Genomic DNA, 12,549 nt, shown 5'->3' with positions numbered 1-12,549 from the left:
TTTAAAATATCTAGTTATATATATAGCATCATCTTTTCTATCTTTAGAATAAACCACAAATCCTTAATTTTATTTTTTAATAAACTATTACTGTTTTTGTAAGCAATACCAGTATGTCCAGGCGGCGCAACCTCGAAAACGACGTTTTAACGACCTATGTGTAACTGAGAAAAACTGTTTTGATATGATCATTTGACATTTAAAAATCCCGTTAATTCAGGTATGTGTCGAGACACGATTGTTCCATATAATATGATATTTTCACTTTATTCTGGAAGTTCCATGAAATTTTATCATAAGTTTTACATGCATGGAGTATCCAAACAAATATCAGTACCGACCAGACCCAACCTGACACAAAGCAGTCCCAGAGCAGTCCCAGGGACTGCTTTCTGGGACTGCTAAAGCAGTCCCACAGCAGTCCCAGAGCAGTCCCCCAGCGGTCCCAGAGCAGTCCCACAGCAGTCCCAGAGCGGTCCCAGCAGTCCCAGCGGTCCCAGAGAGCAGTCCCAGCAGTCCCAGAAAGCAGTCCCAGCAGTCCCAGAGGGCGGGGTTTATTAATTTAATGGGCGGAGCTAACTCAGAAATGAGATTTCCAATAAACAATGGAACTATAAAAGGCGGTAGAAATTGATTGTGTGTAGTATGCCTGGAATCCTTTCATGCGATGGTCATTTAGGAACAGTACGCGCATTGAAACAAATTGAAATAATATTAATTGAAGGAAGAAGGCTTTCACACGTACATGTATAAAATTAAACTGAACATGAATATTACACAAGATCAGTCCCAAATTAAAATTGATTAAAATTAAAAAATTATCATTTAATTATAAATCATAATTAATCACAATTATCTGGTATATTTATAATTCGATACTTTATTTTCTGTGATTGATACTGTTTCCCATATTTATTTTTTATACAGAAAATTAAACGTGAATTAATTTATTTTCCACCAGAATTAGGTTTAAATAGATCTTATCGTTATATGGTCAATTTCCATACTATCGGGACACTCTTATAAGTTTTCATAAGTATTGGGGCTTTTAAAAAATTCTTTGTTAATTTTGCCAAGTATTATTTTTCAGTCATGATTATTTTTACTGACATGTCAATCTAATTATTTAAAATTTCTCTATCTCTATAATACCATGCTTTAAGTTTTAAGTGATTTATTTGTAAATATTAGAGTGTACATCTGTAAATCACCAGAATGGAACCCTCAGATTATGTTTAAAATTAATTAATCCTGAAAGAAATGCATACACATTTCATTTATCAATTTTATTTTTGCTTTCCATAGATTGAAATTAGGGCTATTGTTGACCAGAGTGTTCAATGATGTGAAACGCTGATATGTATACACAGATAACATGCATTGATTTTCTGCCCTAAGGCGATTGAAATCGCGAGTGTTGATACCATTTTTATACACACTAATCAGCCAGGCAAACAGAAGCAAAAAAAAAGAAATAAATCACGATACCCGGTATTTTCAACTGTTTATTTTTAAAATAAATGTACTCTTTTAATAACTTGTTTATAAATCAAAAACTATCGGTTATTCATTTATAAATTCCCCAATGATTATCCACATTGTTTATGTTATGGAAGAATGGTAGCATAATTTATTAATTTTATTTCATGGTCATTTAGTAAAGTGTGAGGTTTTCTATTTGAGGGTTAAAACATGTTCCTTTATCAATTAAAAATATTATATCTAACGGTAATAATTATTTTTAAATAGTTCCAATGCAAATTTTTTGTATTAAATTTTACAATTAATATCCCCTTAATAAAAAGGCCTACATGATGATATTTTTCACATAAACCTAAATATTCTTATATTTAGGAAAAAAATTAATCTACTCCTACTTCCTTATTTTACAACTTTATTTTTAAAAAAATTGATTCTTAACTACATTTGTGTAAATATACATTCTGAGTAAATATTAATTAACTATAAAAATTACTACTTATGAAAATATTGTAAGAAATCCTTGCTTTTTAAACAGTTTAAACTCATCTCTGCTGCATGTAAACAAAACAATAGCGGGCCTGCAAATTCAGAATACACAAGGGGGCGGAGCTATCATGTCACTCAGAACCCTTTTTCACACATGAGTGAACAAAGCAGTCCCAGAAAGCAGTCCCAGGGACAGCTGGGACTGCTGGGACTGCTGGGTCTGCTTTTTAGAGCAGTCCCAGAGCAGTCCCATAGCGGTCCCACAGCAGTCCTACAGCGGTCCCAGAGCAGTCCCACAGCAGTCCCAGAGCGGTCCCAAAGCAGTCCCGGGGACTGCTTTCTGGGACTGCTTGGGTGTCAGGTTGGGTCTGGTCGGTACGGTATAGCTTTAAAATGACGTCAAAAAGGGGAAGGGGTATCCTTTTCCAACATTCTCTTAAGTTTTGCTCCTTAAAAAAATGTTTAGACCTAGGAAATGTTTAAACTGGCTACGGAGTAATAATATGCATCCAGAGTACTAGCTTTTAATGCCAAATAGATTCAGGGAGAAACATTTATGACGAGAAGAATGTTTGTTTAAAAAAGAGAGAAAAACTAGACACTAAGATTCTCTTAGATAATTCATTCTTAGCTATTTCGAACTTTTTATTAAGAAGAATATAAAAATGAGGTAATATAGAGTGGTAAATAATTTCTGTAGAAGAAGAAGTCGGTTCACTTTATGCATAAAATGGCCCTGTAAATATACCATTTAATTGATCAACACTTTATTTCCTATTTTTAAGCATTAAAATAAAATAGAGACTTGGTGCTTTCATACCCTATTAAAAAATTTCTTCTAGGAGAACTGGCTTTATGAAATTGCAGTGTTCTTGAATTGTTAGGTAAACAGGTATAATCATGATAATTGAGTACTTTCAGTGAAGAAAAATAATATGAGCGCACTCTCTGATCTAAAAAATAAAACGTCCATTAATCTTCAGAAACAGTTCTATCATTCACTAGTTGCATTTTTTAGATCAGAGGTTGCGCTCTATATTAAATATAAAAAAAATAGCTTTAAAATTTGGCCGTTTTGTAGACTTTTTCAGAATATGAGGAAATTGACGCATTTCGTGACGTCATAATGCATTGAATAGCCAGAGTTTGACGTCATTTTTTATAGATTGTTAACTAAAACTATGCAGTTTCAGTTTTTCAGAAATTCACAGGGCCAAATAAGGCAAAAGTGAACCTTGTTCTTTAATTTTAAACCCCAAGACCTCACTGTAGATAAACAAATTACCTAGATCTCTTGACCCACTTTGTTTAACTGGTATCTAAAGGTATGTCAGTGGTGTTTATACTGTAATTTAATCACAAAAATTCACAATGTGTTGTTGAAAAACGTTTAGATGAATATGTTATCATTACTAAAGTTTGTACCTTTATGTGTCGTATGTCATCATTAATTAAAGTTCAAGTAAAGCCTTTACATATGGAGCACAGTTTGTGTCTTTTATAAATAACTTATTCGAATGAAATATAGTTTGTATTGTATAATATAGTATTATTCAAATCAAGGTATGCCAATATGATTCCACTATCACCTGCACATAATATTCCATGCTGACTCAAGAGCATCTAGCTCTAATAAGTATGCAGGCTATTGATATATAAGTTGACGTTGCAAACTCTATGGACGATATAATGATATTGTTAGAAAATAATCACTTATAGTTGTACGTTGTTTGAAATATTTAGGCCTCCATTTTTTATGCTTGATTTGACTGTAGAATATTCAGTTTACATATTCCACCGTGTATATCCCAACATGGGGATACCATGTTGGGGATCTTGTTCCGATCCTTGGAATTGTGTTGAGGTGTTTGATAAAACTAGAAGCTAGGTGTCCAGTGGTTTCAAAGGTATCCATATACTCCTTAGATAATGCTTCCTTCCGTAGGCACAGGCTTTCTGGCGAAAATATCCATCAGTTGAGAAAACAACAAAGAATGTACCTCGATCCTCTTTCCCTCCCTACGAAAGCATACACCCCGCGCACAACATAGTATACACCCCGCATGTTGGGATATACACGGTGTATTCTGAATACACGGGACTCAAAGCGAATATGTCCAGTTGACAGGGGCGTGCTTCAAGGCACCGGTACAGCCTTTAGAATTAAAGGAACATTTTTTTCCATTTCAGAAATTTTTATCTAAAGTCTTTCTAATGATCATAAAAAATGAACTTCAATTAATTGTCAAGATACAAGATAGTGATACACTGTAGATGTAGAGCTCGAAACATATATGTAAACAGGGTCCGTGTCATGTTTTTATTTGCATAGATAAATATACTAAATTACTAATATATGTTCCTTCAAATAAGATAATTTCAATAAAGAAGTTTATTCTAATTGTAACAAAAACAAGACTCGAACCTTGTTTACATAATGAAGAACTTTACGTTCTGTATCTCGCTTGTTAATCAACAAATAATATTCAAAGAAGATGGGTGAATAAAGCGGGCAGAATGCCTATAGTGCGACAGATAAGATGTGAAAATTTTAATCTCAATTGAATCCAATTTTTACTTGATATTTCATCTAATATTAAAGTATACTTTATGTAAAATCTCTACAATTTACAAAAATCTCACAAAGACTGAAAATACTTGCCTATGAAAATGCTTATACACACTAAAAAGAACAAAAAACGATCATTTTCTCATACTTAAACAAAATTTTTCAATATGGGTAAGTCTCTCTTCATTTTTTTGAAAGATGATCGTAAAAGTGTGCAATAAAATACACATTTTTTGTTTTTCAAAAACATGGAGCGAAGACCCAGTATACCTTAAAAGTACAATTTTATGACACAACATTTGCATCTTTCCGAGAAATACTTCAAGTCCATTAAGTCAAGGGTCATATAACAAACATGATTTAAATGCCTACTTTTTACGATCTCCTTGAGCGGTGTAGCATAGTGGTAAACGCTTTAGTCTCAGAGCAGCATGCTATTGTACGTCGGATTTTTATTGCTAGGGTTCGAATCCCACGAATACCATCTAATAATTTTATGAAAGAAATTTTTTTACGAGATTCTTTCTCTCAGAAATTTTTTTTTTCTCATAATTTCAAAAGTTTCAATAATTAGAAGTTAATTTAAATAATCAATTCACATATTTAATATGATTTCTTAATCTGACGCTATAGGCATTCTACCCGCCTTGTTCGCCCATCTTCTTTTTGCTGATGATTAGATGATGCCTTAGTTAGGTATTGTATATATTAAAATTGGTTTTAGAAATTCAGTTGAAAATGTGTCCATGTCCCTTTAAGTTCCAGTGGTTCTTGGCTTATATCCTGTCAACATACTTTTTCCCAAAGATCGTTCACTTCCTTTTTCAAATGAAATATCATCTTAAAACACATATCTATAAAAGATTTGGACAATTCATTATTTGTTATTTTAAAAATATGTATAATTTAGAATATCTACCCCTCAAAGTTGCTGTATTAATTTAAAAAAAAATATCTTACAACAATAAACGCTGTTTTTATTTTTCCCCTCCTGGGTAGAATTTCAATCTGAATAATATTTTCTAAATAATTATTGATACAAATATAAACTTAAAGTCTTTGTTATTACGTAATGAGGGTTCTATTTTTAGTAAAATGACAAAAACCCGCGTATGTGTGGTGGGTGCGGGGGTAGTGGGCGTGTCCAGCGCGGTACGGATCCAGAACGAATTGCCGGAATGACGTCACCATCATTGCTGACCGGTTCAGTCCGGACACCACTTCAGATGGGTCAGGTGGATTCTGGTTGCCACATCTGGTGGGCGGGGACAATCAGGAATTGGTCACGTTAGAATCCCATTCATCCATTGTTAATATTTCAAATTCTTACCAACCTTTCATATTTACATGAATATAATTATCTTCTTCGCTTATAAATAAAAAGCCAGATTCAATATGTAAAAGTTTCATGTAGATATTGGTTTTTTTTTTTATTGCTACTCTGATTCCTACCATAGGAAATGCGGTGGCGACACCTGGGATTACCTGTTATATCTTGCAACCTCGCCTCTGGCCAGTCGCCTCGGGGCACAGATGGTCTCGGGTTACTCTTTCTTCGCAGAGACACAGGTAAAACAGAAAGTCTTATTCATGTGATGAAACTTGAATTTTTTTCAAATGACAAATGTATATGCACAATAACAAGAACGCATTTCTGTTGCTAGCCATTTTTTTCTTTATTGAAATAGTGTCCAGGATGGCGGCACCAGGTCTTAGGATACCGCGAACTGGACAACAAAGAACTTAAACTTCTTTTCCCCAAGGCCAGGTAAAACCTCTAACTCCTGATTTCGAGTTCACAGGTTTATTTGCATTTAGTTTTTACCGTATATATATCGTCTACGTATGTTGCACTTTGATTGGTTACCAATCGACGGTGTTCCTAGCTATGTCATACATTGTATGTTTTTGATTGGTCGGATTTACTGTCTTGGGATTGGTCACATATCCTGCTTACTAATAGGTTGTAGCTGTCTCTCTGTTGCAGATTTGGCGTGTTTTACACCACGGTGATGATCAATGTCAAGGCCTATCTGACTTGGCTGATGTCAAGGTCAGTATGACAAATGAATATTAGTTAGAAACCTGACATATATACATGTAATCAGTTTGGTATAAAATATATGGTCGATTTTTATTTGCTCAAGATATTTTGATTGGTCGTGTCATACTTTGTATTAGACAATATGTTACATGCATTTGATTTATGATTTATTTCTAGATTCAAGAATAGCAATGGAAAGTTCATAAATAGACGAGTGGACAGTTTAGATAAGGTGTGTACATGGATTTAAGTATTTTTCTCCTTTGACTAAAGATCGACCCTTATTTATATTTAATTAATGCAAAATCTGTCTTGTGTAGCTGCTGTCAGATTATGACGTGGTAGTGAACGCTTCAGGGATTGGTTCAAGGACACTAGTCAAAGACAATGACGTCATTCCGATCCGGGGCCAAGTCTCCAGGGTAATAACATAATAATGATTTACTTTTGTGTTTTATTTTGTAATGGATATGTATAAAATAGATCTATATAAAGTACACTATTTTCAGGTTAAAGCCCCGTGGGTGAAACAATTTATGACATACGAAGGAACGAATATACATTGTGAAAAATATATTCTACCTGGGTATATAGTTTTATACTTTTGCGGTTCAGTATTTTTATTTAAACATGAATTAATGAATACACTCCATTAAAAAAATATTTGCACATTTTAAGAACCGGATTAGTTAGTGATTTACCGAATATTAAGTTGAAACTGATATTCATTGTTATGGTGTGTTCGATTATATCATGTATCCATTGTAATGGTCTGTTTGGGTATCGGTTATTTATGATGTGTTTGATTATTCATTATTATGGCGTGTTCGAATACCCAATGTTGTTGTGCTGTGTGTAATTATCTAGATCTGACGCTGTCATACTTGGCGGAACTGGTCAGACTGGCAACTGGAACACAAAAATTGATGACGTTGATCGCAAGGCAATTTGGGAGGGTTGTCTAGAACTAATACCAAGTCTAAAGGTATCATTTATTTCGAAAAACGAACAAGCAATCAAGGATTGAATCATAACACCAGTTGGTGTAAAGACTATGTGGACCATTAGTCCCCTAACATAAATAAGGTGCAAAGATATTAACTTAAGATGATGCATAAGTTCTACATTGAATTTTGTTCTTTGAGCAGGATGCAGAAATAATCCAACACTGGGTCGGCTTACGTCCACACCGAGGTTCCGGGGTACGACTGGAAACTCTGAGGCTCCCGACAGGAAAAATGGTAAATAAGATAAGATAATTACACATCTAATCTGACGTTTTTAATTGTATGATCCCCTTTATTTTTATTATTTCATTTTTATAATTTTTATTTTTAGATCGTACATAACTACGGACACGGGGGGTCGGGCGTGACGTTACATTGGGGATGTGCGGGAAAGTCGTCAAGGAAATCCGGAAAGCGCTTACTCAGTCCCCGGCAAAGCTGTAGGCTGTAGGGAAACAAAGAAGCTATTACAGACCACCAGGGGGCCTTGAAATTGTGTGATAAAGGAGGCCTCATTGAAGAAGCTAGAAAATATATATTTATAAATACATGTAGCACCGATAAATCTAATATGTTGTTTGAAACTTAGTTATAGGAAGGGAATGTTTAATGGTCTTACGTATTTTTTGTAAAAAAAAATGAATGAAATGGAATTTTTTCTTTTAAAGAACCACGTATGATTTATTAAAATTATATATGCGCTATTAAATAAAGAGTCTTTAAAAAAACTATTTTGTATTTTTCAATTAAGAAGTAGAGGTATTGGTAGATTATTCGAGTTTGATTTTTTAGCTCACCTGAGCCAAAGGCTCAAGTGAGCTTTTCTGATCACAATTTGTCCGTTGTCTGTCGTTGTCGTCGTTGTCGTTGTTGTAAACTTTTCACATTTCCATCTTCTTCTCAAGAACCACTGGGCCAATTTCAACAAACTTGCCACAAAGTATCCTTAGGTGAAGGGAATTCAGGTTTGTTCAAATGAAGGGCCACGCCCTCATTCAAGGGGAGATAATTGGGAATTAATGAAAATTTGGTGGCATGTTTTAAAAATCTTCTTCTCAAGAACCACTGTGCCAGGAAAGATGAAACTTATGAGGAAACATCCTCAGGTAGTGTAAATTCAAGTTTGTTCAAATCATGACCCCCAGGGGTAGGGCGGGGCCAAAATGGCCGACCCAAGTTTTACATAGAAATGTATAGGAAATTTCTTTAAAAATCTTCTCCTCAAGAAACACAAAGCCATAATTGATCATATTTATATGGAAGCATCCTCAGGTAGTGTAGATTCAAGTTTGTTCAAATCATGACCCCCAGGGGTAGGGCGGGGCCAAAATGGCCGACCAAAGTTTTACATAGAAATATATAGGAAAATTCTTTAAAAATCTTCTTCTCAAGAATAGCAAAGCCATAATTGATTATATTTATATTCTAGAAATTTATTATTTGCATCATTTGCAATTTTAATTATTAAAATTGCAAATGATGCAAATAATAAATTTCTAGAATATAAAGAAATTGTAAACCTTCTGTGATGTTCAAAAGTCTACCCTTCTGAAACCATCGTTATTAATCTATACAAATATTTTTCACTTCAAATTCCATTTTTGTGGAAATTTGAATTAAAAATTTAAAAGTACGCGGTGAAAGTTATTCATTTTACTCATTTAAGCATGACCCAAGTTGTTATTTTCAAATTCTTTGACAAAAGTTTGGTTGTATCATCTGTCCTTAACTTCCTATTTAGTACCGTAGTCTGTTTGCAAGCGCGTTACGGATTTTGCTAACGCCCAAATATTTAAAAAATTAAAAATTTATTTCTGAAAATTCATCAGTTTAATCCAATATTGTCAGACTTCCCATTGAACACTTGGATTATTCTAGAAGAGTAGGATGATAATTAGTGGGCGTCAGACATGAGGGAAAATCTGCAATAAGAACCGAATGTAAAGCCAGCCTCCTAATGAAAGTATTCAATAAATCTGATGATACCAGTGCTTTCGAATCATTATGGATTTCGGATGTTTTTTTTCTTATTGATATATTCTATATATCTTGTGTGAAATTAAAAGGAACGAAAGTCATATTATCACCTGATTTATTGAAATAAAAATTCACAAACTTAATTAACAAACAACAAACATAATTAACAAAAATGAGGATTTCTTTACAGTTATGTACATATTATGTACATATTGGGTTGTCATAGGAACCAAAATCTTTTATCTAAAATCATGAACTATAACACATTTAAACACTATACTGAAAATAAAACTGAGAAATGAATTCTGTACAATTAATCTAATGTTCCTAAAATAATTCACCTTTTTAAATCGAATCACATAACAATTCAAGAAGGGTAAGAAATGGGAGAGGACAGTTTCTTTTTTTTAATCCGGTCAAAGAAAAGTTTTTAATTACTCCACATCACTGTAACAATTTTATTTTAAAATTATACCGGTGTATTATTTCAATGATGGTCCCTGCATATAAGTTCCCTGACTTGCTGTATTCTCATGACTGTAGCAGTTTGTATGTCGTGTGATGTACTGATATGTTTGAGAGCTTGTTGGTAGGAGTACAGAGCAGCTTGATGGTTCCCTGTCACCTGTTGACAGATTCCTAGAATCTGCCAGGATATGTTTCGTAGATAATAACGAATGTACTTCCTCTGATCATGGTGGACCAGGTCCTGTAGGTCATTAAGAGCTGTTTGTGCTCGCACTGGGTCTACATATCTGTAACACAAGACCTCTAACATGTGTAACAGAACGTAAAGTGGGATGAATAATACAGGTTGTCCATACTGTGACAGAGACTGTTGTTCTGGCAATAATTCATTAATGTAACACATTGTACTGGGCAAAACAAAATCTTTTGCTACGGTATGTCTTATATTTGTAGACCGGGATTGTCCCCTCATAGATTCACTAAAAATGCATCTTCCTGCATTATAATCTTTATCTGAGATATACATTATATATGGTTGTGCTAACTTGACATTTGTCATCTCTATAACTGATATAGCTTTCTTATATCTAAGTGTCTTGTAGTAAAACATTGCAAGATATAACATATCAGAAATACACCCAAACTTGGATGCTAATTTCAGCATATAACTGAATTCTTTGTTAGCCAAATAGACCTGCTTGTTTAAAACTGAACTTGATTTTATCTTGAATGGTGCAAAACCGGTTGAAAACTTGTATAAGATAAAAGCAGTGCTCTGGAGTACAGTGGCTGTAAACATCCGTAACAGGAGAACCTGGTACTGGGTCAGGGGTAAAATTATTAACTTTTCTACAGCACTAAAGAACCTCGTACAATGATATAGCTCTGATGCTGCTATACTATTCCTACTCAGCTCATGAAACAGATCATCTTCAAACCAAGACATGGTGTTCATAATTTGCTCAATTCTACTAATGGACTTTTTAAGGACAGTTGTAACACCAAACCTGATAGACGGACAATAAAACACCGATGCTATACCCCTCGCATACAATTCATGAAGCTTGATGAATAAATTCTTTTGTGCTTCACCATGGATATTACTCAGAAACATGTTGTTTTCTGGAATAAAAAAGTTTGGGCATACTCCCTCATACACCCATTTAAGGATAAGTTTAAAACAGACCCAGAAACACTCCAGTAAATTTTGTGGAAACCAATGATGCAATGTGTTTTGTTGAATCATCCAGAGAACTGCTGTCTTCATGTGATACGAACACAGAAATTTATCCTCGTCCCTTAATCCATGATTAATAGACTCTTTTAAGAACAGCTTAAGCAGCCCGTAGGTTAAGAATTGGCTATGATTCATTGAATATACAAGTTTTTGTTCTGCTAAAGAGAAGGAAATTCTCCATTCTTTGTCTGCGTGTTTTCCTAGTTTGTGTCCTATTGCTACAAAGTGGCATCCATTTCTGACTATGTCATCAACAGTATAAGATGGTGGCCATGAGTGACATCTGTCTACCCATTTGGAGGCAGGAGGAGGCCAACAATCAGAGACAAAACACTGGGCAGTGTCATACTCTCCTCCTCCCACTATAACACCACTACCACACGGACCATGTTCCATAGAATTAGGTATAACTACTGAACATGTGATTTGTCTGTATTTTGAACTGGATATATAGAGCCTGTCATTTACTCTCATACATGCATTCTGTACACTTTCCATGTTTGTTGGTGTCATTAATTCAAGTAACCCATACCCTGGAGGGCTCTCTGTACAATCACAGAGAATCAGTGTTTTTCTACTTAAGTAATAATTCTGAACCTGATCTAAGTTCCATATTACCGTGTGGTCACTTCGCCAAAACATGCCGTCCATATCTGAACTCTGTAGTCTGAATCCTTCTCTGCGACTCCCACTAGTCAACATTCTGTCTCCTGTTGTTTCTATTACTTGATTTACCATCATGTCCCTGAAGTCCACCAACTCTCTCCTCATGATCACCTGCTGTGAGGTACCCACTATGAAACTCAGTCCCATAAATACAGTCTCGGACAGATGCTGCATACCCAATTCCCTGTACAAAACATGATAAATATATCTACAAACATATGTTATAAAATTAATGTCATCATCAATGAGTCCTGTAGTAATATTGAGTTATGTAATTAACTACATGTAATTGTCTAGACCGAAAATCATACATCGTTTTTATGTTCCAACGCCTCACTAATTACACGTCTATGATTGTCCTTTGATCACATAATATATAGCAATATAATCATATTTTTGGGCAGTCATAAAAATAGAGTTGTCGTGATACATGAACAAAATTGTGTAAGGTTTATACTTTACAGTGTGTATGGAAACTTCCTTTCTGAATAATCCGATTTCAAACAATTAATACTTTATTTTTGGTTTTCCAAATTACACACACATATCCCGAACAAATTGCTTATTTTGATGTGGAATAAGTGAATTTGCTAAGAATACTTTTTATCATTTA

General features: G+C 34.3%; 1 protein-coding gene and 1 pseudogene across 1 annotated transcript; one reads left to right on the top strand and one right to left on the bottom strand.

The window, feature by feature from the left end:
• The first annotated feature begins 5,622 nt into the window (after positions 1-5,622).
• LOC134262998 (D-amino-acid oxidase-like) lies at positions 5,623-8,284 on the top strand (annotated as a pseudogene).
• Positions 8,285-10,052: 1,768 nt separating this feature from the next.
• Positions 10,053-12,110, bottom strand: LOC134262997 (uncharacterized). Its single transcript, XM_062745299.1, has one exon. It carries the CDS (start codon positions 12,108-12,110, stop codon positions 10,053-10,055), a length of 2,058 nt encoding a protein of 685 aa, XP_062601283.1.
• Between the last annotated feature and the right edge of the window lie 439 nt (positions 12,111-12,549).

The sequence above is a fragment of the Saccostrea cucullata genome, unplaced genomic scaffold (assembly GCF_032062105.1).
Source record: "Saccostrea cucullata isolate Sc308-1 unplaced genomic scaffold, CSIRO_AGI_Scuc_v1 ctg11367, whole genome shotgun sequence".
Lineage (NCBI taxonomy): Eukaryota > Metazoa > Mollusca > Bivalvia > Ostreida > Ostreidae > Saccostrea > Saccostrea cuccullata.
This window is presented reverse-complemented; position numbering and strand designations above follow the sequence as displayed.

Bases quoted from the DNA above. Each gene is read 5' to 3' on its own strand.
- LOC134262997 (XM_062745299.1), bottom strand. From the start codon at position 12,110: ATGCAGCATCTGTCCGAGACTGTATTTATGGGACTGAGTTTCATAGTG.